This window comes from Chionomys nivalis, chromosome X, assembly GCF_950005125.1.
Source record: "Chionomys nivalis chromosome X, mChiNiv1.1, whole genome shotgun sequence".
NCBI lineage: Eukaryota > Metazoa > Chordata > Mammalia > Rodentia > Cricetidae > Chionomys > Chionomys nivalis.
Window position 1 is genome coordinate 92240557 of NC_080112.1, and position 27552 is coordinate 92268108.

Here is a 27552-nt window from a genome sequence, read left to right on the forward strand (position 1 = left end):
AAAATACCATCTTAATAACATAATATAAAACATAAATAATTTTAAAAGCCCCATATTCCTTAAAGTATCTCAATACTTAAAGGCTGAAATTCTTTTTTAAAATATTCCAGGTCTCTCTAAAATTTCTAACTCTCAAATATGGGCTTCTAAAAAATCACAAACAAGTTACATCCTTTTTTTCCAATAAGATGGAAGAACTAGGGTACAGTCACAGTCAGATCAAAGAAAACCCAAACTTCAATCGTGTAAGCAAATTCAGTTCTTGCTTGTAAGTTCCACTCTGTTGCAGGAGGTCCTTCCACTCCTCCAGCCAATAGCCGCTGAGATACCAGCCCATTGGGGCGTGGTCTCTCTCCCTTTAAAAAAAGCGGCCACTTCCCTCCTCGCTCTCTCTTACTTCCTGCCTCTGCCTCCTTCAGCAAATCCTACAGGCGTGCGCCACCACAACCAGCCTAGCTAGCTCAGTCAGTAGAGCATTAGACTCTTAATCTCAGGGTCGTGGGTCCAAGCCCCATGTTGGGTGCCATTCTGTAGTGGGAGCTGCAGGCTGTGTTCCTGCTGCCCCAGCTCCTGGTCGCCTTGCTAGCTTATGCCCCGAAATAACAACACACAAACTGTATTCTTTTTTTTAAATTATTTATTTATTATGTATACAATGTTCTGTCTGTGTGTATGCCTGAAGGCCAGAAGAGAGCACCAGACCCCATTACAGATAGTTGTGAGCCACCATGTGGTTGCTGGGAATTGAACTCAGGACCTTTGGAAGAGCAGGCAATGTTCTTAACCTCTGAGCCATCTCTCCAGCCCCGCAAACTGTATTCTTTTAAACACTGCTTGGCCCATTATATCTCGCCTTTTCTCGGCTAACTCTTGCACCTGGACTAGCCGATTTCTAATAATGTGTGTAGCACCCCAAGGTGCGCTTACTGGGAAGATTCTATCCTACGTCCATCCTGGGTCTGAGCTTCATTGCATCTGCCCCGGGGCGCAGCTGCATAGCATCTAAGCTCACTTCCTCTTCCTCCCAGCATTCTGTTCTGTTTACTTCACCCACCTAAGTTCTAACCTATGAGGGCCAAGCAGTTTCTTTATTATTTAACCAATGACCTTCTTCCATCACCACTCACAATCCTTTGAGCTCCAAAGGGCCTGCTACTCTCCACTTCTCCAGGTCTATAATTTATCTCCTAGGCTCAGGCCAGCTCTACTTCACAGTTGTAGCTCTGCTTGGAAGTTGTCCCATTGTACTGACACCTACACTTTGCTAGAGTCCCCACTGCAACTGAGACTCCTTCTCCATCAGTCTCTTCAAACCTCTATTTAGGGACTCTGTCCCTGCCAAGCCTTGGTTGTTTTCTATGAACCATTAGTGCCTTCAAAACCAGAACCTGCTGTGTGACTCTTAGACATTATTAAGTCTAGCTGCCAGCATGAGATGCAGACTTGACTAGCCTGTACCACAGTTTAAGTGTGCTGACAAACAGGAAAAAAAAATCCTATCAGAAGATGTCTCCTCATTGATGCTGGGTCTTAATCACAATTGATTTCTCAGTCCCAGTTTACCAAATTTTCCCATTGAAGTAAATATTTTTCCTCTGTGGTGGGGTCTCTTAATCTTCGCAACTTATTCTTCAGCCTTTTTTGTTGTTGTTTTGTGATAATTTCTTGGTTTCTTTTAACCTTTGATTTAAAATGGATTTTTTTTCCTCACCGTTCTGATTGCAGTTTCCTCTCCCTCTGTTCCTCCAAGTTCTTTCCCACCTCCCTTCCCATCAGGGTCCACTCCATTTCTGACTCTTATAAACAAAAGCAGGCTTCTAAGAGACAACAACAGAACGTAAGAAAATAAAATATAATAATCTAAAACAAAAATTATTATATTCAAGTTGGGCAAGGCAAACCAAACAGAAAGAAAAGAGCCCAAGAGAAGGCATAAGAAACAGAGACCACTCTCACATATTTGAGAGGCCCATAAAAATACTAAACTTAAAGATATAGTATATATGAAATGGATCTGGTGCAGATCCATGCAGGCCCTGAGTGTTCATATGATCTTTGCTCAGGAGATTTAGAAGGACTTGTTCTGGTGTTCTTAATCAGTGAGCCATCTCTCTATTCTAGAAGTTCTGTTGGTCCTTCCTTCCTTCCTTCCTTCCTTCCTTCCTTCCTTCCTTCCCTCCTTTCTTTCTTTTTGACAGTCTCTCTACATATTCTTGCCTGGCCTTGAACTCACAGAGCCTCTGTCCCCCAGCCTAGCAATTCTTAATTTTGACTGAGTCTTATTTTATGGTATATCATGTGTGGACTATGGGATTGGCGTGTCTGAAACAAGTCTTTTTCTTCTTTTTTTAAAATTTATTTTTACTTAAAAATTTCCACCTCCTACCCTCCTTCCATTTCCCTCCCCATCCCGCTATCCTCCTCTCCCTCCCTCTCCAGTCCAAAGAGCAGTCATTCAGGGTTCCCTGCCCTATGGGAAGTCCAAGGTCCTCCCCCCTCTATCCAGGTCTAGGAAGATGAGCATCCAAACAGACTAGGCCCCCACAAAGCCAATACATGCAGTAGGATCAAAACCCAGTGCCATCGTCCTTGGCTTCTCAGTCAGCCCTCCTTTTCCAACACATTCAGAGAGTCCGGTTTGATCATATGCTCCATCAGTCCCAGTCCAGCTTGCTTTGGTGAGCTCCCAATAGATCGGCCCTGCTGTCTCAGTGGGTGGGCGCACCCCTTGCTGTCATGACTTCCTTGCTCATGTTCTCCCTCCTTCTGCTCCTCATTTGGATCTTGGACTGTTGAGATCGAGGAAGGGTGGATATTGGAGCAGGGAAGTATATATCTTAATTAAGGGAGCCATTTTAGGGTTAGCAAGAGACTTGACTCTAGAGGTATCCCCAGGTGTCCATGGAGATGTCCCCAGCTAGATCCTTGGGCAGCTGAGGAGAGGGAGCCTGAAATGGCCCTATTCTATAGCCATACTGATGAATATCTTGCATATCAACAAGTCTCTTTCTAGATAACATTCTTCTAAAAATTTCAATATATTAAATTTTAGATTGAATCTCTTCTTTCATTTTTATTAGCTTCTTTTTGTTTGTTTCTTTGAGAAAAGGCTTCTCTGTGTAGCCTGGGCTGTTCTGGAACTCACAGAGAACCGCCTGCCTTTGCTTTCTGAGTACTGGGATTAAAGGCATGTGCCGCCACCGCCCAGTTTTAGTAGCTTTTTTTTTTTTTTTTTTTTTTTTTTTTGGATTTTCGAAACAGGGTTTCTCTATAGTTTTTGGTTCCAGTCCTGGAACTAGCTCTTGTAGACCAGGCTGGCCTCGAACTTACAGAGATCCGCCTGCCTCTGCCTCCCGAGTGCTGGGATTAAAGGCGTGCGCCACCACGCTTTATTAGTTATGCAAACTAATTGGTTTCATAATTACATTTCATACATATGTAAAATATACTTTATCATTTTCAATTCCTTATTGTCATATCTGTTCCCTTCATTCTTCCTATTTCTCTACCTCTAAGCCCCTATTTCTACTTTCACATATTAGCTTTTTTCTTTTTAATTATTGTTTTATGTTTATATACATGCACACATATAAATACAACAAGCTGAGTCCATATATGTTGCTCATATACATACATTTTTAGGGCTGACCACTCAAAATTTTATAACCACTTATGGCAGCAGTTCTCAAACTGTGGGTTGTGACATCTTTGGGGGTCAAATGACCCTTACACAGGGGTCGTCTAAAAGCATCGGAAAACACAGATCTTTACATTATGATTTATTACAGTAGAAAATTACAGATATGGAATAGCAACAAAAATAATTTAATGGTTAGGGGTCACCATAGCATGATAAATTGTATGAAAGAGTCACAGCGTTGGGAGGCTGAAAACCACTGATTTAGGACTTTATTCCTAAGGAAGTCTGATTTCCCCTCCTTAGTAGTAAGTAATTAATTACCTACAGTCCTTCATTTAGGGGTGCAGTCCTGTGAAATTTCCAGCATCAGTGCTTCTGGTCTATCTGTGTTGTCATTGTATAAGTCTTGTTTAGGCAACCATTTTGTTAAGATATCTTAGGTGCAGACTCTCTGTCATATCTAGAAGATACTATTTTTGCAGCCAGTATCCTGGTCCTCCATCTAGTTTTTATAATGTTCCTGGTGCCTTTTTTATAATTTTTCCTGAGTTTAGGGTATGGTCACCCCATGGTCAATTGGTTCTCCTCATTTTAACCAGTTATGTCTCGCTGTAATGGTTTCCATCTTCTGGGGGGTAAAAAGAAGCTTCTTTGATGAGAGCTAAGAGCTATGCATCTCAGTGGGTATAAGCATCAAGTACTTAGAATGCAGTTAGTGTATGCTGGTTTCAGGAAGTGGCAAGAGTAGGTTCTCCTCTAGGTTCCATGACTTCTCCACTCATGGTTAATTGGCTAGGTTTAGAGTACCGGACATTAATTCTTTCCCATTGAGCAGGCTTGAGTCCAATTAGACAGCCAGCCATTGGTTACTGCCAATAGAGAAATGCTAATATGGTTGGGATTTCTAAGCATCCCAGCTGGGTAAGAGTATATTGATTGCTTTTCTCCCTTGGTAGCTTGAGTGCCAGTCCTCAGGGAGGAGGCTCCCAGGTCAATTTCCAGCCCAGTTTCTCCCTGTCTTATGTTTGAATTATGTGGTGTCTTCAGCAACATGGATTTAACCGTCAAATTCTGATGGGGAATCAAGGGTAATGACAGTAGCTGTTTGGTTTGGGGAGGTCTCTTGGACTCTTCTTACTAATAAATAATTCAAAGGACATTTCTCATATCTGGTACTAGGATTTTGGTTATATAGACTATGGTTCTAGACTAATAACTCTTCACTTTATAAATTCTTTATATAGTCTGTATATTAATCCCCAATCAGATAAGATCCTCTCTCACTCTCTCACTCTATGGGTTTCCTCTTCACTCAATTTATGGCCTCCTTTGTTGTAAAGAAGCATTTTTTTTATTTTATTAGGCCCCACTAGTCAAGTGTTGCCCTTAATTCTTTGGCAAGTGGAGACCTAATGGCAAAGTTCTTTTCTACACCTACATCATATAGGGTAGTGCCTAGGTTTTCCTCTAACAGCTACAGCATTTAGATTCCACATTAAGGTTTTTCATCCATTGTTAGTTAATATTTGTGCAGGGTTCTAGATATGGGTCTACTTTTGTTCTTCTGAATGTGGACACCCAGATTTTCCAGCACCATTTGTTGAAGATGCTCTTTTCTCTAGTATGTGTTTTTGACATCTTTACTATGATCTACATTGAGATTATATTTCCTCCTGCTCTAATTCCTCTTCATACATACCCACCTTTCTTGAAACGGGGTCTTGCTATATTGCCTATACTGGCCTTAAACTCAGCATCATCCTGTCTAAGCCTTTCAACTGCTGGGATTACAGACATGATCTGCCATGCCTGCTTTTTTGTTCATTTTAATTTGTGGTATTAGAAATAGAAAATAAGTTAGCTTTAAATATTGTTCACAGTTATTCAAATGATTTCACAGTATTTGCTGAATTTGTTGAAAACATTCTTATTTCTTCAGTGAATTGACTTTGCACCTTGGTTGACCCAGTTGATAATGTATGTGTGGTTCTACATTTAGGTATTTTGATATATTATTTATATAACCTTTGGATGATACTTTATATTCTGAAAACTGTAATTTTATTTTAAGTCTTTTACATCTTTCTTCTTCAAAATTATTTTGGTTCTTTTATTTCCTTTCACTTCTCATATAAATGTATTAATAGAATCCCACCTTTTTAAAAATAAAATATTCTGTTAGTACTTTTTTTGAGACAGGGTCTTACTGTGTAGTCCCGGCTAGCGTAGAACTATGTAGACCAGGCTGACCTTGAACTGCCAGAGATCCACCTGCCTCTGCATGCAATCTGTTATTTACTTTGGGGAGAATGGAGACCTTAAAAATATTTATCTGCCAGTCTACAAACACTATAAATTTATCTAACCTTTAGGCCGTCATTGCTTTTCTTCCAGCAACATATTATAGTTCTCTTAGTGTGAACCTTACATATGCTTTGTTAGATGTGTACCTCTGAAGGTTCATGTTTGGGAGGAGTTATTGTAAATATTTTATGTACTAATTGTAGTTCATTTGCCTTCATCTCCTTTTGAGACAGTGTGTCATTTTGTTTTTTTTCTCCTGTTTTTTTTTATTTATTTATTAAATATTTCTGCCTTCTCCCCGCCACCACCTCCCATTTCCTTCCCCCTCCCCTATCAAGTCCCCCTCCCTCATCATCCCTAAGAGTAATCCGGGTTCCCTGCCCTGTGGGAAGTCCAAGGACCACCCACCTCCATCCAGGTCTAGTAAGGTGAGCATCCAAACTGCCTAGGCTCCCACAAAGCCAGTACGAGCAGTAGGATCAAAAACCCATTGCCATTGTTCTTGAGTTCTCAGTAGTCCTCATTGTCCATTATGTTCAGCAAGTCCAGTTTTATCCCATGCTTTTTCAGACCCAGGCCAGCTTTAACCCAAAAGTGTGTCACTTTGTAGTACAGGCTAGAAATTTCCTGCAATCCTTCTGCCTTATTCCACACGTGTGAGGCATGAGCTGCCATACTCTGTCAAACTTCAATTTCTCTTTACTATAGAACATGTAAATATGGTTGAATCTTACAGACTTGCAAAATTCTCTTACCATTCATAACAACATTTTAGTAGATTGGTGAATTTTTTATTGAAAATGACATCTGTAAATACTTTAATTTTTGTTTTGTATATAGAAAACATTTTGGAACTGCTTTCCCTGGCTAACATTGGAAAAACAGGCATCATCGTATAATCCTCAGTCCTAGGAAAAAATAATTCAATTTTTTGCGATGAAAGAAGCATAATGTCAGCCACATTTTTTTTTGGTTTTGCTTTAAGTTTTAGATGCCATGAATGAGATTGAGGAAGTTATCTTCCTAGTTTTCTGCCATGAGATTGAGGAAGTTATCTTCCTAGAGTTTCTGCCGTGGCTGAATGTAACATTTTGTCAGATTCATGTCCTAAGTCTTTAGCAACAATGATATGCCCTTTGGTGTGTAAACATAGTGAATTACATCAATGATGCATGATGTTATGTTGTAATGCTTGAGGAACTAGCCTTTAATTTCCAACACTTGCTCATAAACTGCTATCCTTTCAATATCATATTAGACTTAATTTGCACCAGTATATCTTGCAGGTAGATTGATATTGTAGGTCATAGGATTCATAACTTGGTAATATTGCTGATTATTTTTATCCTCTGGTAGCATGAGTAATACCTTCTAGCACCATGAACACTAGTCAATAGGGGTGATGCTTATAATTGAGCATCAGCTTTATTATTTTTTCTTTGTTGGATTACATAAGTGTGGTGTCTTCAGCAACAGGGCCTTACTCTCAGGTTGTGGTGAGTAACCAGTAGCCTTGGAAATAGCCTGTAATGTTTGCAGGGGTCTATAACCTATTCCTGATGTTGGAGGCTTTGCGTGTTAGTATAAGATATCTAGTTGGGGCATTGTCTCCCAGTATTAGTTGTCTCTTCCCATATTTCCTCCTTAAATGTGCCTTCCCCTCACTGTCCCCATTTAGTCCTCCTAATCTATTCAAATTTCCGCCTTTATTCCCTTTAAAACACTTTATTTCATTTTCTCTTTTTTGGAAAATCCCCTCCCCCAATCAAGTCTTTACTGGCCACCTAACAACTTTGATTATTCTAAATAAAATACACATATCTAAAGCTTAAAAGCTAACTTCCACATATAAGAGAAAGTATGCAATGTTGTCTGGGTTACCTTATTAGGGATGTTTGGCTCTAGCACCATCCATTTAGCTGCACATTTCAGAGTTTCATTTTTCTTAACAGCTAAATAATACTACATTGTATCAATGCACCAGATTTTCATTTTGTATTCATCAGCTTATGGACAACTCGGGTGTATCCTACTCATGACTATTATGAATAAAGACACAGTGGTCGTAGATCAGCAAATATCTCTGTAGTGAGATGTACAATATTTTGGGTATATGCCCAAGAGTGATATAACTGGATCTTGTGGTGGTTGTTTTATTTCTTTACCAGTATATATGGAGTTCATGTGATAGACTTAGTATAAATAATAAATGTTGTCTATGTTTTGATAACTTAGACGTGTAAAACATGGCATGTAACATGGAATGTTCTCAAATACCTTTCATTGTAATGCAGATTTCAACGGTAAGAAGTTTTAGGTTCTTGAAAGATGACTCGGTGGTTAAGAACACTTCTTGTTATTGCAGATGGCTCAAATTTAGTTCACAGCCCCAACATGGTAGATTACAAACATCTCTAATCCCAGTTCCGGGGGATTCAATGTCTTCTGGCTTCCATGGGTACTGTTATGCATGTAGTGAGCAGACATGCATGTAGACAAAACAACACATACACATAAAATAAAAAACAACAAAGACTTCTATTCATATAGAACATCAGATTGCTTGGAAGTAGAGTTATGGATGGTTTTGAGCTGCCATGTTGGTTCTGTGAATTGAATCCATGTTCTCTAGAAGAACAGACAGTGCTCTTAACTGATAAGGTATATCTCCAGGCCTAAAGGTATATCTCCAGGCCTATAAAAATTGATTCTAACAAAGAAAAGTTATGAACTGAGCTAACTGAAGGCAGTTCATGCTCAAGAAAATCTGTATGTAGAATGGAAACAAAGTGTTCATTGTTTTCTATGGAAAGGGAGCACAACCTTTCAAAAAATCAAAAAGACAGTGATATGTTTTCCTATCTTGCTATTATAACAGATCATTACATGAGATTTTTTAATTCCACTGTCAGATCAACTTGGGTTTGAGTGTCATCTCAGCTACTAACTAATTATATGTTTCTTGATTGCCTTTATTCATAAAGTAAGACTGATAGTAATAATCAATTTATGAGTTATTGTAAAAATCCAGTAAGCAAAATACAGAAAACATTGAGCCAGCAGTAGGCTCTCTGTAAAGGCAATGACTCTTTCCTTGATGTACATAGTAAAATGCATGCAATTCACGATTGTCTTTAGATTTTGTGATTTGCCCTATATTTTTTAACAGCTTTGCTCTCCCTGCTTCTCTCTTTTGAACAGATTCGGAAACATATTGTGTGTTTCAAGACAAGAAGTATAGAGTGGGTGAGAAATGGCATCCCTACCTGGAACCTTACGGACTGGTTTACTGTGTGAACTGCATCTGCACAGAGGTATAATTCTTTATGAAGGAAGATTTCCTGCTGCATTCCTTGGCACACAGGGAGGTTATCAGTGCTCAATTTGCCAGGGAGACTAGGGGATTAAAAGCATGAAAGATATTAGTAAACCCCCAAGTGTCATGGATCACATCCATTATCTCAGCACAGACAAGGTTCAGGGAGGAGAATAAATAGAAGGAACATTCTTGGCTACAAAGCATATTTGAGACCCGCCTTAGAGGGAGCTAGGGAAAGGGATGGGGACAAGATTGCAAGTAATATCTCTCCTGATGTTCTTCCTGTTAAAGTTTGGTTTGTTTTTCTTAAAATATCTGAATATTTACTTTAAATAGATTTCTGTAGCCTTTTAGACAACCTGTATAGGACATAGTAGGAGAAGGTAGAAGAATCAGATAGCAGGAAAATTAGTCTACCCTCTAGATGACAGTAGAGGGAAGCCCAATTATGGCAACAAATAATGTCTTCAGACATGTTTAGTTGCCTTGATGAAAACCACAACATTAAGCCATTTGGGAAGGAAAGCCTCAATATAATCTTTAAAAACTGAGAATTCTGAATGCATAGAATGAACTATTGTAAGGGCTTCATGTAAGTAACTCCTGTTATGTGCCCAGGCCCAGTCACTCACAGGGCCTATTCTTTTCGCCATTTGAAAAGAACTTCTGGCTTTTCAAAATATTGCCACGTATAAAGCCTTCTTCAGGTATTATAATAGCCGGTGGTATTCAGGGTTTGTGAGGTTTAGCTTTGGGGTAGACTAATTTCTAGACTCTAACGTAGGTCACCTATGATGCATGGTATGTTGGGTAATTTACCTATAGCTTCTCTTAGATTCCTTCAGCTTCCTCTTTAACACAGGGCAACAATGTCTAGTATGGTGGAGCATACCTGTGGATCCCAGCACTCCGGAAGTTGAGTCATAAGGATAATCAGCTTGAGGCCACTTGTCTCAAAAATAAAAACATAATGATATTACCTATTTCATATATCATAGTAAGGATTAAATTCACTAATTCATATAAAACAATGAGTAAGAAATGCTAATTACCATTGTCATCATTATCATTAGGGTTATCAGTGCTCTTGTTAATCTCTGGTATCTAGAACAGAGTTTAGTATACAACATTAAAAGTTGAGGTTTCTTGTCCATCAGGAACAATGCTTTGTGATGTGTTTCTGAGCTAATCTCAATTTGCGAACAACTGAGTCTGAGGAGTGTTGTACATTAAGAGCCTGTCTGCTGTTTCCAGATGCAATATTACAAAACTTTATTCTAGAAGGCACACAAGGGGAAGAAAGAGGTGTAGTAAGGTGACTCCACTCGGGATAAAAGAAGCCTGTCTCTTTAAATGACTAAGGCCTATATTAAACAGAGCATCTGGGAGCTGATTAACTGCCTGGTATGGCATTATTTTGTCAGATTCTGGACTCAGTACATTGGAGATGGACAGCTAGCCCTTGGGGGCCGAGCCTTTGAAGTCTCCAAGGCAGTGAAAATGTTAACATGATCCTGATACCAGCAACTCACACACTAGCATACTCTCTCTGTGGACTTCACCACCCGCCACCCTGTAACAACCTAACAGATGAAAGTCACCCTTCCTTCAGATGAATTATGGATGGGAAATGTAAATGTAAAATGTATTTCCAAAGCTTGCTTTGTTCTGGCAATGACTGAGAGCTGTCAGAGTTGGGTTCATGTATCTCTAAGTCATACAGGGACCAGGTTGCCTCATCCAGACATACTAGTTGATCAGCTCAATTTCTAGTCCTAGCTTGTTCTCAGAAGCAAATGTTGGCTGAAAGGGGAAATGAGGAGAGGAGTCACGCAGCCTACTGAATCAAGGCAGAGTTGGTTCTTGTAGAGTGCAAGGACTCGCATGCTAGGGATGTCTCTGTGCACAGGGCTGGGAAGCAGCTCCCGGGGGACCTATTACTCACCACCCCTTCTCTTCCATGGCATCAGGCAGGTGGTTATGAAATCAGAATAGGCTCTTGGAAAAGTCATGCCACTAGAACTGGGAAGGGTAGAACTATCCCAGAGCCAGGCCAGAGGAAGCCTCCCATATTTAATAGGAAGCTTTGAAAACTGGGACTGTTGAACCCAGCCTCTGACAAAGTATGCTGATATGCTTCCAACCAATCTGACAGAGGTGCTAAGAGTGAGCAAAGAGTTTGGTTTTTTGGTTATTTTTTTTAAAAGAAGGATGATTGCATTCAGATTCTTGGGAATGCATTATTCACTGTCTGGGTGAGTCCCTGCATGACTGTTTCCCAAACTGGCAGAATCCCAGTGACCTTTGAAAGACATTTTCTCTCTCTTTTTCTGCCTTCTCTCTTTTCAGAACGGGAATGTGCTTTGCAGCCGAGTCAGATGTCCAAGTCTCCACTGCCTCTCACCCGTGCATATCCCTCATCTGTGTTGCCCCCGTTGCCCAGGTAATCCAGTCTGCCTCTCTTTCCTCAAACTGTGTGTCTCTGCTTTTCCTCTTCACCTAACCCAGCTAATCTTCCTAAACTCCCCTAGAAGGGAAACTTCCATTCAGAAATAACAATAGAACACTTTTAGACAACTTAAGCTGGCCCCCTAAATACACTTTATAGCCCAAATGGGACACATTCTGGGTTCTAATATATTATTGGGTACCCAGTAACAGATTTTCATTGGGCTTTTAATCATTTGAAAGGGAATGAAAAGGGAAAAAGGAGTTATAGCTATAAACAGCCTCTTCCTGCCCTGGGCAGTGGGTAACAGGGGGGTTGTATCATTGTGGCACGTGTCCTATACAATTAGTGCTGGAATTGCATCCAAGTATAGCTTCAAAATGATGAGAAGCTGTTCATAAATCAAAGGAACTGAACCAGTAAGGTTTATGGCAGCATAAAGTTGCCTGCCTGCTGGACAGTTACCTCCTCCACACTGCACAGTTATTAGGTACACACTGTTAAGAGCAGAACTTGGGAGAGCCAGCTAGAAGCTTTTTCACATGGTCGTTCGGAAGGCTGCTTTCACAGTGTGTGCTTAAAGAACTTTTCTGAGGTATTTTGCCCCCTCAATTACACTTTATTCTGAAATGACTGCTGCCTGGTTCCTGCACCGAAAGCCTGGAACCATGGAGAAATTCAGAGAATGTTTGCCAGTCCAATGGCATCCCAAGGAAAAGCTATCTAACAGTCTTGAGATCTGCAAATCAAGGCCCTTCGATCTTCTAGGTTTATTCATTATGCCGTAGAACAGAATTATCAAGATGAAGGCTCCTGAGTGGACTTTAGGGAGTCATAGAACTCTTCAAAATTATTTGAATGTTTTCAATTTACTGTGTACTACTTTATTGATACTACTTTATAAACTATACTTTTCTTTCCTAGTAAATACATTCCAACAAACATAGGCATTTTTTTTCCAAGGTGACAAAATATCACACACAGATCTATCATTCTTTGAATCTTTGTTGATGATAGTACATGCATCTAGACACAAGGACCTGACCAATCTGAAAGTTACCTTTCAGAGTAAATTCCTACATGAGCTTGCTGTTTTTTAAATGTGTTCGTTTGCTTCTGCTTAAACTGAATTTCACGAGGCTCTGGCAAATGAGAGAGTAGTATTTCTGAGTAAATGGCTACTCTGGAGATCTTTTCTTTAGTCTGCCAGATAACTAACCTACTAAATCACTATAAAACCTCTCTAAGAAGTCTCACAAAGTGGCCTAATGGTAATAGGATCTTATCTAAACCACAACTTTGTAAATCATGGATTATCAGTAGAAAACAATTATTGACTAAAAACGGAATGTAGAGGCTAGCAGCTATTGTAACAGAAAAAGAAACGTGTTAAGAGAGTTGAGATTGTAAATACCCAGAGTAAAATGTAAAATAAAATGACTTAAAAGCTAGTTTTAGAGTGCACAGAAACAAGCTTTGTTTTTCCTTTCCTTGCTCTTGCAGTTCGCTTCTGAGAAAGTTAATATTTCTTCATTGTGCAATCTCTTTCTATGAGTAGTAATGCCATTGTTCTCTAACCCTTACACACAAAATGTCTGACGTCATCCTTGAGTGATAGTTTAACTGGGTATAAAATTTTAGGTACATACTCTTTTTCCCTCAGCACTTTGAAGTTATTTCTAAATGGCTTCCTGTCTTCTTTTGTTTATTGATAAAAAATGAACTATTTAATTTTAGTTCTGTTTTAGGCCTTTTTTTATCTAGAACTATTTCCTCTTTTACTATGATGAGCATACTAAAATGTGTTTATGTATAACTTATGTTCCTTTAGTCTGTTTGGTATGATTGTTTTTCGCTGTTTTTTTGTTGTTTTTTTTTTTTGTTTGGTTTTTTTGAAACAGCATCTTTCTACATAAGTCCTGGCTGTCCTGCAACTCACTATGTAGATCAAGTTGGCCTCGAACTCACAGAGATCTACCTGTCTCTGTCTCCCAAGTACTGAGATTAAAGGTGTACACTAGCATGCCTGGTGGTATGGTTGTTTTTCAGTCGAAGTACTTAGAAATCTATTTGTTAGTTGTCATTTTTATAAAAATAATATTTTCTCCTCTATCAGTGATTCTCAACCTCCCTAATATTATGATCCTTTAATACAGTTCCTCTTGTTGTGGTGATCCCCAGCCATACAATTATTACACTGCTACTTCATAACTGTAATTTTTTTTTTTTTTTTTTTGGTTTTTCGAGACAGGGTTTCTCTGTAGCTTTGGTGCCTGTCCTGGAACTAGCTCTTGTAGACCAGGCTGGCCTCGAACTCCCAGAGATCCGCCTGCCTCTGCCTCCCGAGTGCTGGGATTAAAGACATGTACCACCACCGCCTGGCTGTAATTTTGCTACTGTTATGAATTACAATATAAATATACATCATTCAGGATATCTGATTATCTGATATGTGACCTTTGTGAGTGTCAAAACCCAAAGGTTGAAACCCCCCCCATTTAATTTTATGAGAAAAGCTTCCATGTCTCCCACACTGGCCTTTCTGGTATTCCTGCCTCAACCTTCCAAGTGCTTTCAAAGTGTCTTTCATGTATATTTTCACCTCATTTAATTTGTCCTCTGTGTCTCCTAATGTCTCATTTGCTTATGAAGTTTCCTGTCTTAGTTCTGGATTTTTCTGGTTTTCCTAGCTGTTGTTTAAAAGCTTATTCTCTATGAGATTTTTTTTTTATCTAGAATGAGCCCTTTATTCCTTCACAAATGATTGTATTAGGCCTTTTGACAGACACTTTTCGTTCTAACCTTGGAGTTTGCTTGTCTCAGACTAGATTCCTCCTGCCTTGATATTTTGTTTCTACTTTTGTTTTAGTGTGAGGTACTATTCCTTCATAATGTCCTTGAAGTGGGTTCTCAACTACACCTGCCAACCTTGGATACCCAGTGTATTTTGGAGAACAACACAGTGTGGGCAGAATTATGTTGGAGCCTTTTTAGATGTGAGATAAGTGACTTTGGTCCCCAACTATGTTAGTCACATTGTTTTTGTTATGACAATAAATGTGAGAAATCCCAAATTAACTGAAAAGTAAAAGGGATATTTCGGCTCACGTTTTCAGAGGTTTCAGCCCAGAGTCATTTGGCTGTGTCGTTTTTGGACTTGGGAAGGCTAGCATAATGGGAAGCATTTGGTGAAAGAAGTTGCTTATGCAGCATCAGGCAAGCATCAGGCAGGACAAAGAATAAAGAGAGATCATAACTTCAATATTTCCTTCAAGGAAATGCCCCCCTGCCAGGATCTAACGTCTCTCCAGTAGGCCTCAGACTCTAAAGATTCTGCTCCATCTTCTTAGTGCAATATATTAGCACTGAAGACTTCAACATTAGGCCTTTCAGGGACAATAAAGATCCAAAGCCTAACACCAGCGTCACAGAGAAATCATACACAGACTCTAATTGCACCTTAGCTGTGTAGCTACACCTATCTGTATGTTGTCCCAGCTGCAAGCTGACCATTAGATTTCAATCATTACTGTACTCTACTACATCTGATTCCACAAAATATTTCACTTTATTCCTATGGGTTCTTTTCTTTTAAATTTCCATTCTTTTTTCTAAAGCTTTGTATCATCATAGTTCTTCATTTGGAAATGAACCGTGGGGTTTTTCACGTGTTCTCTTTGCCATATTAAACCAGAGTGCAAGCAGTTGCCTTTGTCGTTCTAGTAAGAGAAATCAAGAGCATACGATTTAAATCATAGTGGACAAGAAGGGATTTGATAAAAGGAAGAAATTTGCTATGAAGTTTTGATCTCTATTCTACTATATGGAGGTTCTTATTCTCTTTACTGAATATTTTTATAAATAAACAGTGCCTACTCATGTGAGATAGAGTGTCATAATCCTGTTTTGAGACAGGACAGTAAATTTGATAACACTTCTATACTCTTTCCACTCCAGTGATTATTAGGAATGAAGAAACGCATGCCTTCAGGGATACAGAAATTTTTGATCAAAGAAAAGGCACTACAATTAGAACTATCATATTAGCCAGCACTTATCTCCTAGAACAGAGGTTTATACACATTCGTGTTCACTGTTGTTCTATTCACTGCTTCTAGAAAATGGAGTCAGCCTAGACAATTGCTCGCAGATGAAAAGACAATGAAAAAGTAGTACATACCTATAATGGAATTTTATTCAGCCATAAAGGAAAACAAAATTATAGGATATACAGGGCACTCAATGGAACTGCCGAGTAACCCAGACTCAGAAAGCTAAATGTACTATTTTCTGTTTCTTATGTATATCCTAGCTTCTAATACTTGTATATGCATATCTGCATGAGCATGAGTAAACACAGATGAAGGCAAACTAGAAATGACCCCATGAAAAAGGAAAAAGAAGCTTTTAGGGAGAGCAATGGAATATCATACCTGTGATATGAGAAGAGAAGGGGAAATTCTACTGGGACAAAGGATGCAAGCAGGGACAGAAAACAGAGATTGTAGAGATGACTAAGGAGGGGGTAGTCCAACCAAAACCATGTGTGAAAATGACACAAGGAAAACTGTTACTTTATATATTAAAGTTAAAAATAAAATTATATGAAATCTGTAGTTATCAAAAGGAAGACAGGGGAGAGAGAATGAGGTTGAACATGATCCATAGAGTGAAAACAGTGATCTCCATAGTGGCCAAGAGCACTGTGACAAGGGAGGACGCATGACACGCTTAGTGGAAGGGTTCTAAGTATCATGCTTAGAGAAGATAGGCTATATATTCTTACTTGGGTTTTTTTTTTTTTTCCTTTTTCTTCCCGTAACTTTCTTTGTAAAGGCTTTACTCTCAAATTTCCCAAGGGTCTTACCTATGTTTGAGGTTGTACCCTGCAGCTCCTGTAAAGTACAGAAATCTGCGTATGCAGACTGCTTTTCCAGAACTGCCAGCAGAAATTACACACTGACTTCCATGAAGAACAAACGAGGAGTGTTTTCTTCATTTGGTCACATACCACCGGCCTCTGTTGTGCCTGAAGAAGCTGGCATTACCCAGAGGCTAGAACATTTTAGGGAGAATCTAAACTACCGGGAGTCATGAATGACCTCTAGGCAGGACTGTATGTGGTTCTGGAGAAGTCTATAACAACGAAATATTAGGGTGAAGAAGTAGTAAAGAAAGAACAGGAAAATAAGGAAATTTCTTTCTTTTTGATTTTATATACACTTTTGCCACCCAGAGAATTTCCTACTGACCAAGATCCTAAACCATAATTTTTACATAAGATTCTTAATGTTTATTGCATGAGAGTTTGCTATTTAGAATTAATAAATTTGTGTTCCTTTGGAAGTGTTCCAGCATTCCTCGGTTATTAAAGGGTTGTTATAAAATGGCCAAAATAGCTGATTTGATCTGGTTACCAGTGACCTAATCCACAATGTTTCCTTTCTGCTAGGTGTGAAGACATTTGACTCTTTGACATGATTTTATTAGTGATAGGGACATAGTGGTTTTGCCTCTCATATCCCAGTCTTTTTTATTCCTGGTGTGGTAAGAAAACATTTTTACCAGTGATACACTGTATTCTCATAAGGGAAAGACTGGAAATCCTCTTTCAGTTCTATCTTACGTGAGTTGGGAGTGAATTTGCAAACACAGGCATTTCTGCTCTAAGGTAATAGGTGAATTTCTACCTGGAAACATTACTTAAAATAGGGAAAGATAGAATTCTTAAAGGGAGTGGGATTAAGAACAAAAAGGTCCAAATAAGGAAAATTAATTAGGACAGTATTAAAGCTGTCTGAGAACATTTCTGATCTTAAGCAAAGATAATGGTGATTGAAGGAAGTAGAGGACTGTGAAAGCCATAGCTAAATGCTGCATTGGTATAATCTAGGAGAATAACTGCTGAATGTTGTGAGGTCGGGGTGTGAGGCAAGAGATCACTGAGATTGTAATGCCAGAGAAAGCTACTTTTAACAAATGTCTGTCTTCACTTTTTTCTTTAGTATATGCAATTTTATATGGCATGTTCACTGTACAAAGTGATAACTTTCAGAAGGACATTTTGATTCACGTGCTAGTATGTACTTGGGCAATTCTGACCCTCATTCATCTATCCTGTCCCCCACTACTCATCCCCTTCCTTTTCCTCAATGGTTCCTCTTCTACTTTCTTGTAGATCATGCTCAACCTCATTCTCTCTCCCCCATCTTTCTATTGATAAATACAAATTTTATATAATTTCATTTTTAACTTTAACATATAAAGTAACAGTTTTCTTTGTCTCATTTTTACACATGGTTTTAGTTGGACCACCCCCTCCTTACTCTTCTGTCCTTCAAGGTGGAGCCTCTATTTTTGTAATATTCTTTTAGTGCAAATGTAAGAAGCCCCTTTAGTTCCACTAGTATTTTATTAATATACTGTTTTGTAAGTATTCCAGTTATAGATTTTATAAGTCAAGAGTTGTTTTCTCCAATCTTGCTTACACTAGAAGCAGCTACATAGCCACAAAAATCTCTTGTCCAGTTTCTAATAACTAACTCATTTTCCTTGAATTTTCAGTGACTCCTTAAAAGTGGCACATGAGCGCTGGGCGGTGGTGGCGCACGCCTTTAATCCCAGCACTCGGGAGGCAGAGGCAAGCGGATCTCTGTGAGTTTAAGGCCAGCCTGGTCTAGAAGAGCTAGTTCCAGGACAGGAACCAAAAAAAGCTACGGAGAAACCCTGTCTGGAAAATCAAAAAAAAAAAAAAAAAAATGGCACATGAGCACTCACGTGCAGACTTATTTTCCCCAGTCAGCTTCAGCTTAGACTTTCCTTTGCTTGTAAACCCTTTCTTGTTGTCATTGTTGTGTTGGCTAAAAACCTCAAACTATTCTTTACCCTAAACATACACCGCATAGTTATTTCTCATTCCCCTTACCCTCGGCTCCTATGGAGAACTAATCCACGTTCTGAATCTGTGGTTTTGACTATTCATGAGTTCTTAGTAATGAATTCATTCAGTAGGTGGAGTTTGACTTGTGGCTTCTTTCTCTTAGCCTTGAAAAAATGTTTTCAAGGCTCTCAGGCATGTTATAGCGCGTGCCAATGTTTCGTTCCTTTTTATGGATGAATAATATCCATGGTATGGTCATACCACTTGCTTCAGTTACTGTTAAATCACTGTAAAGAGACAGCACAGCCAAGGCAGCTCTAAAGGAAAGCATTTAATTAATGATTTGCTTACCAATTCAGAGGGGAGCATGGTGGCTCACATAGGGCTGGAGTAGTCACTGAGAGCTTCATCCTGATCAGAACGCAGAGGGGGAGGTCTGGAAGAGGGAGCGACAAAGAGACACTGGGCTATCATGAACTTTTGAAACCTTCAAGTCCACCCCCAGCAGAATACCTCATCCAACAAGGACACACCTCCTAGTCATTCCAAACACTAACTAGGGACTAAGTATACAAATATACGAGCCCATGAGGGCCATTCTGATTCAGTCCACCACAGCAGTTGCACTTATCAGTTCATCAGTTGGTATTCATTTTGGTTGATTTCACTATTTGGCAGTTGGGAACCGTTCTGCTATTAATATTTGGCTACAAGATTTTGTGTGGCAGTGTTTTTAGTTCTTTGAGGTAGATAACTAGGAGTGGAATTTCTAGATCATTCCTAAATCATTCTAGAATCTCTTTAAAAATTTTTAGACTGCTTTGTTTTTCATTTTGACTTGTGTATCTTAACTATGTTGTGTGTGGTATGTATTTGTATGCATGTTTTCATGAGTGAGGGAGTATGTGTGCAGATATTTGTGTTTGTAAACATAATGGCTCAAGGCTGAAGTTGAATGACTTCTTTGACCACTCTCCACCATAGGTATTGAAGCAGGATCACCAGTTTGACACTTCTGGCTAGCCAGCTTGCTCTTGGTATCCCCTTTCTCTTGTTCTGTTCTGGGATTACAGCTGGGCCAGCATCCCTACCTGCTTTGTTATATGAATTGTGAGGATCTGAAGTCTTGTCTTAATGCTTGTGTGGCAAGCACTTTACCCACTGAGCTACCTCATCAGCAACTCCCTCCCTCCATCTCTGCTTTGTTATTCTTTCCATTATCTATTTCTGTTCATCATTCCTTTCTCCTCACTTCCTGCACTACTTTTTGGATTCTTTATTCACCTACCTTTTGAATTTCATTGAAAATGTTGATGACCTTTAAACAGTCAATTAACTTTTATTCTTTTTCTCTAGTTGATAGCTACTGTAGCTGTGGTATGAAACATAATCAACCCAGGGAAATTTCTTTCTTCCATCTACCCTTCCCTTCAATTCCCTTTCCTTACCCTTCTTTCTTTCTCTCTCTCTCTCTCTCTCTCTCTCTCTCTCTCTCTCTCTCTCTCTCTCTTTCTTTGCTTCTGAAACTGTATTTTAATTACAAAATTTCTCCCTTCAATTTCCTTCTTCCAAACCCTCCCATATACTACTCCCCAATCTTTTTCAAATTCATGGACTCTCTTTTCTTTAGTTAATATTGCATGCATATATGTATTTGTATATACATATGTATTCCCAAATATAACTTGCTGAATCCATACACTCTTACTTGCATTTTTACAAGGCTGATCATTTGGTACTGGAAAACCAATTGATATACCCCTCCCTTGGGAGGACTACCTCTTATGCTCCCAGCTTTATTCAGTTATCTGTAGTTCTTTGTGGGCTTTTCCTCTTGTGCAGTTTGGCATTTTCATTGGTGTCCTTCTTGTTCGGATCAAGTGGGGCAATCATGTTGGTGAGACTCTATGGGTGTAGTTTCTGCAGAAAGTTAGCATGTTATGAGGAGGAGAGGTTGACAAGGTAGGATGGAGAGAAAAAAGGGTGGAGTATAATTAGAATGCATTTGGCATACATTCATGAAATTGTCAAAGAATACATTTAATTTTTAAAATGGTTCACATATTTAAAACAAAGCAAAATTATTGCTAGACCTGGTAACTCATTTTTATAATATCAGCACTTGGGAAACTGAGACAGGAAGATGGTGAGCTCATGGCCAGTTTGGGGCATATAATGGGCCCCTGTGCCAACAAACAAAACTGTTCTAGAGTTAATTCCTTTGCATCTTCAAAGAGTCAGGGACATTTTGAAAGGCACAGTGGCACACACCTTTAGTCTTAGAACTTGGGAGGGTGTCTTAGTTAGGGTTTCTATTGATGTGAAGAGACACCATGACCATGGAAACTCTAATAAAGGAAAACATTTAATGTGGGCTGGATTACAGATCAGAGGGTTAGTCCATTATCATCACGGCAGGAAGCATCGTAGCATGCAGGCAGACATGGTGCTGGAAAAGGAGTTACAAATTCTACATCTGGATCCTTGGGCAGCAAGAAGAGAGACTGAGGCACACTGGGCCCGACTTGAGCATCCAATAACTCAAAGCCCACCCCTAATGATGCATTTCCTCCAACAAGGCCACATCTACTCCAACATGGCCACACCTTCCAATACTGCCACTCCCTAAGAGCCTCTGGGGGCCATTTCCTTTCAAATTGCCACAGAGGCAAAGGCAGGTGGATCTCTGAGCTGGAGGCCATGCTAGTTTGCATAGTGAGTTCCAGGCCATCAGGAGCTACATAGTACATCTCTGTCTCATAAAAACAAAGAAATAAATAAAACCCAAAATGATTTGTTTGGGATGCAAAGCCACCCGGAGGTATGAAGATTCAATACTATTGGCCTCTGGTTAATAGTTTATTCTATTATTCTATATAGTTTATATATTATTCTATCATTAATATAAATTTTATTGCTCCTATGCAGATTGGTAGAGGTTGTCAATGGCCATGTCTACTGCTCATCACTAGATCCTCTGTGTACTCTGACAGCTCTCTTAGACTCCTTCAATTATTCATGTTCTTTATTTCCATAACTTTTCTCATATTTCTGATCTTTGGAGACTTTCTAAAACATGCTGTGTTAAATCTTTTTTCAAGGAAGTGTCACTTATCACTTTGCTTCAGGTTAGTCATGTGACTTGCCTTTCACCAATAGTTTGATTTCCCATATAAGAAGAAGGCTTTTAGGAACATTATGGTCTTCTGCTGGTTTTCTGCAATGACAGAACACAGAGCTCTTCACAAAGGCAGAAAAGGCAGCAGCTACTTCAGAGTAATTTTTCCGCTTGTTTAACATAGTCACAAAACCTCGTTTTTGGGTTTGGAGAGGCTTAGTAGTTGAGAGTACTTGCTGCTTGTCCCGAGAAGCTGAGTTCAGTCCCTAGTACTCGTGTCAGGCAGATCACAACTCTCTGTAACTCTAGCTCCAGGAGATACAATTCCTTTGGCCTCCATGGACTCCTGTACTAACATGCCCATAACCACATGTAAAAACAGCACACACATACACAATTAAAAACTAATAAAATACTTTTTTTTTAAAAAAAAAAAGCCTTCATTATTATAATGATGTTTCTGGATCTGGATGATGTTTTACAAAGTTTCCTCTAAAGATGACTTTATGGGTTGGTAATAGAATTTATTAGGGAAAATATTTGCATGGTCAAGCATATTTAGGATTTTCAGGATTAGACTTCAATGGGCTACTTTCAAAGCAGGACTTTGTAGAAACATTAGAATATTAGCATGCATTATACATCAGAGACATGCGTTGGATGCAATGTTTCCCAAACTTGGTAAGCCAGAGGACTTTTGGTAAAGTTCTTTGTAGGATTAGTGTTCTTAGATATGTATTTTAGAAAGTGTTAAACCATGTCACTCAGTTACTGAAAGCATGCATATTGCAGCAATAACCTGTTGGGGGTGCTGAGGCGGCAGGTCGAGTTTTAGACTGTTTGCCTAACCTGCATAGAGCACTGAGTTTCATCTCCAGCATCACATACAACTGGGTGAGGTACCTCATGCTTGTAATCTCAGCAGAGGCAGCAGGATCAGAAACTCAAGGTCGTCCTTAGTCACAAAGAAACTGTGAGGCTAGCCTTATACATGAGACACTATTTGAAAGAAATAGTAGCTCCTTTTTGTTTGTTTGTTTGTGATAAGGCTTCATTCCTGTACCCTATTGCTGTACCCTGGGATTCACTATTTAGCCAGTTGGCTTCAAACTCATGGCAGTTCTCTACCTTCGCCACCTATGTACTTGGTTCAAATGGATGAGCTACCAGAGCCAATTTTATATATAGTATCTTGGTGTGGAAGTGTTCCTTTGCATAACAGGCTATTTGTCCAAAAGTCTTTGAATGAATACTATAATAGTTTAACATGTTGAAGGGCAACCTTGGGGAATATGATAAAATGTTGATTGTCAGGTCCCACACTGAAAATTCTGATCCAGTTGGGCTGTTAGTTTCATACATTTAACCCAGATACTCTATTAATGTCATTGCTTGGATTTGGAAAAGGCAGTAAAGTAATGGCTTCCAAGGGAGACTCTCAGAAAGGAGCTCAGGAGAACTAAGAGACCAGCAGTCCTCAGTACGACTACACTAGAGAGAGGACCCTGCGAGTCTTTCTAAGGCCGTGGGCCTCATGAGAACATTTTGCCCATGTAGCAATCCCTACAACTGCAGTGGCATGCATACAGTCTGCCATCTGGCCTGCTTTCCCCTGTTTTCCCAGCACTCCCACCCAAAGACTTCTGCCATCATGCACTTCAGAGGCCCTGGCGGTCATGTCCAGAAAGCAAGACCCTCCATGGGGAGCTCCCCCTTCTACCCCACCCATTGTTCATGACTTGTTATTGGCCAGAAATGAATGGCATTTCTCGGAATTAGCCCAGGAATTTCTGCTGATAAACAAATGTAACTCTCAAAGGGAAAAGCAATCAACATAGTTTGAAATAAAATCAGTGTTTTCAACTTAGTCTGTTTTCAACTTGGTTTTCAATAAAAGTCACATCTAGGGTATTTTAAGGAATGGATAAGTGAAATGTCCTTTAGTGGGTTTTCATCCTAGTTACAGGCCTCACTCTTCAGCCAGGGCCTGTCCCCTACTGCAGTATGCAGAAGAGGTGGTTAGTACATCGATTTCCTGTGATCTGTGCACCCAAGTCCTGTTAAGCCAGTATATTAGCCTCATGTATCCCCATTTCCCTGCCAAGTTCAGACACCTAAGGCTGTCATCATTTCAGCATCATTCTTCTTGTGTAAACTTAGATTTCTGATATATTTATTCATCTGTCATGTATGTGTTCATATTAGTATTGCATGGGGGCATGTGTGTACATGCATATTTGTGTGTGTAGGCCAGAGGTTAATGTCAGGTGTCGTCCTCCACCACTGCCCATCCTCCTTTTGGAATTGAAGGAGCCTTAATGAGTCAGGCTCTCCCTTTACCCAGGAGCCAGTGCTGCAGAGTACCAGGCCTCTGCTTAACAACAGGGAGTTCTCTATTTGTGGCAGAGGACATACCAGCTTCTAGGACATGTTGCCAGCTCTCAACCTTTACTTTGGGGTTAATTTAAAACCAATATGTTCTCAAAGTAACCAAATATCCTTGCTATCTGTTGCCTAGAGCCAAAGAGGTTCAGTTCAGGGTTTTGGATACAAAATAACTATAACCTAAAAGGATTGCCAGATTATTTGTAGTCACTAAAGTAAATAACATTCTTTATTAAAATGATTTTTTATGATTTTTGTATTTAGATTTTTTTTTTTTTTACATTGTCAGCTATTCCCTAAAAGGAACTTTCTCAACTGGCAGACACTGGGTGTCAAAGATTGAAATCTGTTCCAAAATACACCTCCTCTCTGTATTTGGCCATCCAAGTATTCTATTTTGTAAATGTCTTCTTGATGTGTTTATTGTCCCTTGTCTTTGCCACATGCACACTAAGGCCCGGAAGATGAGAAGGGATTCAGCCATATCTGTGTGTCTGCTTGTAACACAAACGGGGCCTGCTTGTGGGGTTTCTGTCCTGCCCAGTTCCCTACAGCTGGCAAGCCCCAAAGAAAATCACACAAAAATCTCCATAAGTTATAAGCTGATTGGCCCATTAGCTCAGGTTTCTTATTAGATCTTATGACTTATATTAACCCATTATTCTGATCTATTTTAGCCATATGGCTCCATACCTTTTTCAGCTGGCAGGTCACATCCTGCTTCCTCGGTGGTCTCCGCAGGACTGGGAGGAATCAACTGTTTTCCTTGCATCATTTCTACTTCCTGTCTGGTTTTCCCGCCTATACTTCCTGCCTGGCCAATTAGCGTTTATTTAAAACATGATTGACAGAATACAGACAATTCTCCCGCACCACTGCTTACTATGTGTTTGGAGAAGTCTTCTCTCAGAATTGAGCAGAGAATATAAAGGATCTATACACATCTTCTAAGGAAAACCTCTCCATCCAGGTTGTCCACAGGAAGTGTGTGCCACCTCCACATTTGGAATGCTGGGATTGCAGGTCTATGCCACCATGCCTATCTTTTATTTTCACATCAGTGGGAGAGAAATGACAGTTAAAAAGCAAAGATAAGGAAAATGTTCTACTTCCTTCTTACCTGACTTCCTTCCTGTTTATTCTCTTTTTATTTTTTAAGTTTTGTTTACTTCATTCCTTTCTCTTCTATTATGTAAAATATACATGGCATACAATTAATTAGGCCATTTTATGTTTACAGTTCTGTGTCATTCAAGAACATTGACCTTGTTATATGAGCATCATCAGCATTATGTTTATCCAGAATATTTTCCTTTTCCCAGACTGAAACTCTGCATACATTAAACTTGGATCCCCCACTTCATCTTTGCTCAGCTTCTGACAGATGTCTAACAATGGTCTGTCTCTGTGAATTTTAATATTTTAAGTATCTCACATATGTGGAATTAGACATTTATATGCTCTTTTGTCATTGATCTATTTCATATAACATAGTCTTCAAAATTCATCCATGATGGCTAGCCTCTCCTCTCCTTTCCTCTCCTCTCCTCTCCTCTCCTCTCCTCTCCTCTCCTCTCTCCCCTTCTCCTCTTGTCTCCTCCCTCCTCCACCCATCTCCTCTTCTCTCCAAACCTTTTTTCTCTTCTCCTCCCCTCTCCTTTCTCCTCTCCTCCCTTCACTCTTCTCCTCTGACCCCTTCCCTCCCCCTCCCCCCACTCTCTTCTCTCCTCTCTTACCCCCTCTATTCCTTTCTTTCTCCTTTCTTTCTGGCACTTGGGGTTAGAATTCAGAGTCTGGATGTATATACTAAGTAGTCTGACAAACTATACCTGTTTTTAATTGAGAAGGGGTGCTGTGAAGAGTAGGTAATAAAACACAGAGAAAGAATTCATGAGATAACCAAGGACTCTTGGAGGAATCTAGCAAATGTTGGTTTTTCAGAACACATGCCCTGTGGGATGAAGAAGAGTTCACAAAACAACAGCGACCATGACAAAGACAACCATGGCAGGTGACAGCTAACACTAATGGCTGTGAAATGCTGAATTTTACAAAGCACAAAATTCCATATTTCCACCTCTGAGGGACTGCCAGGGAGACTTCTATTAGAAACTGATTAGCAGAAGCTCATCATCTGCTCTGGGGAAATTCACAGTTCCAGAAACGTACCCTTGTTTCCCTTCATTCAGGGGAATAAATTTCTGAAGGCACTTTCTCTGCCATAGCTTTCTTAGGGAAATCATGTCTGGAACCATTCAATATGATTTTTATTATAAAAAGATAATTAAAGGATTAGATTATCAAGCCAATGAGACAATGTTGAAGGAAAACTGTAATTACTGAGCTTGCTGAAAGAAATACCAAGGGAACTTCAACAGCTTCAGAAAGATTAATGACTTTTGCCTTCTGTCTCCAAAAGACAGAAATGAGCTTCGGCAAGAGAAAGTCCCTAGGAGGTACTTCCAGGCTTGAGGAGAGAAGCAGACACAAGCTGAAAGTCAGTATATTGCAGTTCAGTCTTTATATTGACTATAAGCAAGATGTGCATATGTGTCACAACAGTTAGTTTGGTAAAAAACCCCAGTATATAGAGAAAGCACTGACTGGGGCTACGTGGCAGTTCCTGCATCTGCCTTCTGACGATCTGGCAAGCTGGTATAAAATCATCCATGCGTTGTGCTTTTGCTGTACATGTCATATTTCTCAGGATTACATATCTCAATATCATGGAGCTTTCATGTATTTGGAATGGTGTGACTGGAGGCAGAGGTGATCTTAGGATGCTGCCATCTGGGAACCCAGCATAGTGCACGTGTGCATATGCTTTTCTGTGTCCCAGTTTGTATGACTTTGTTCTTCTTGGTATTTAATTTACTTGATCCTCTCCTCTTCCTCTCCTTCCTCTTGATTCTCTATCCTTCTCTTGATTTTTTTTTCCTCTTAGTCTCTTTTCCTTCCTTTGCCAAAAGTTAAAGTGGAGCAGGCCTGAAGTCTACAGATCCACAGAAAGTTTTGTTTTCTAAGAGGGCTTTTGAATTCATAAGAAGGCATTGGGCTGCAATTGGAAGCATGACTTCCACAGTGCAGAGAGGCACAGTATGTTGATATCTGGGTGAAGGGATCTAGTTCCAGGCCTAGGTCAGTAATTCAGAGGGAGTCTTTTGGCTTTCAGAAAGTCAAGTTGAGCAAGACCCCTTTTAGAAGAGAGGGAAGTTGAGTTCTAATAAGGATCAGGCTCTCCCCCTCACGTAAAGCTAGATTGTGTTGTTATAGGGGAAAGGCTAATAGCCAGATAAAAGGCAAGCATCTAGACCTGGCTCTCCACAGTTCACTCCGAGAGTTTTACTGAGAAGGTTAGCCATTTTGCAGCCATTTGATCAAATTTTAAAATGTGTGACAATTCTTGCTACAACTGAGACTTGTATTGACAAGAAAAAAAGGAAGATGATGTGAGACA

At 39.6% G+C, this 27552-nt stretch overlaps 1 protein-coding gene across 4 annotated transcripts in view; it reads left to right on the forward strand.

The window, feature by feature from the left end:
• Chrdl1 (chordin like 1) overlaps positions 1–27552 on the forward strand; it is a 117456-nt gene that overhangs the window by 19903 nt on the left and 70001 nt on the right. For all 4 annotated transcript variants that reach the window (XM_057759949.1, XM_057759951.1, XM_057759950.1 and 1 more), the window contains exons 3-4: positions 9146–9258; positions 11613–11706. In XM_057759949.1, coding sequence (XP_057615932.1) covers positions 9146–9258; positions 11613–11706 — 207 coding nt within the window. The remainder of the gene's footprint in view (positions 1–9145; positions 9259–11612; positions 11707–27552) is intronic.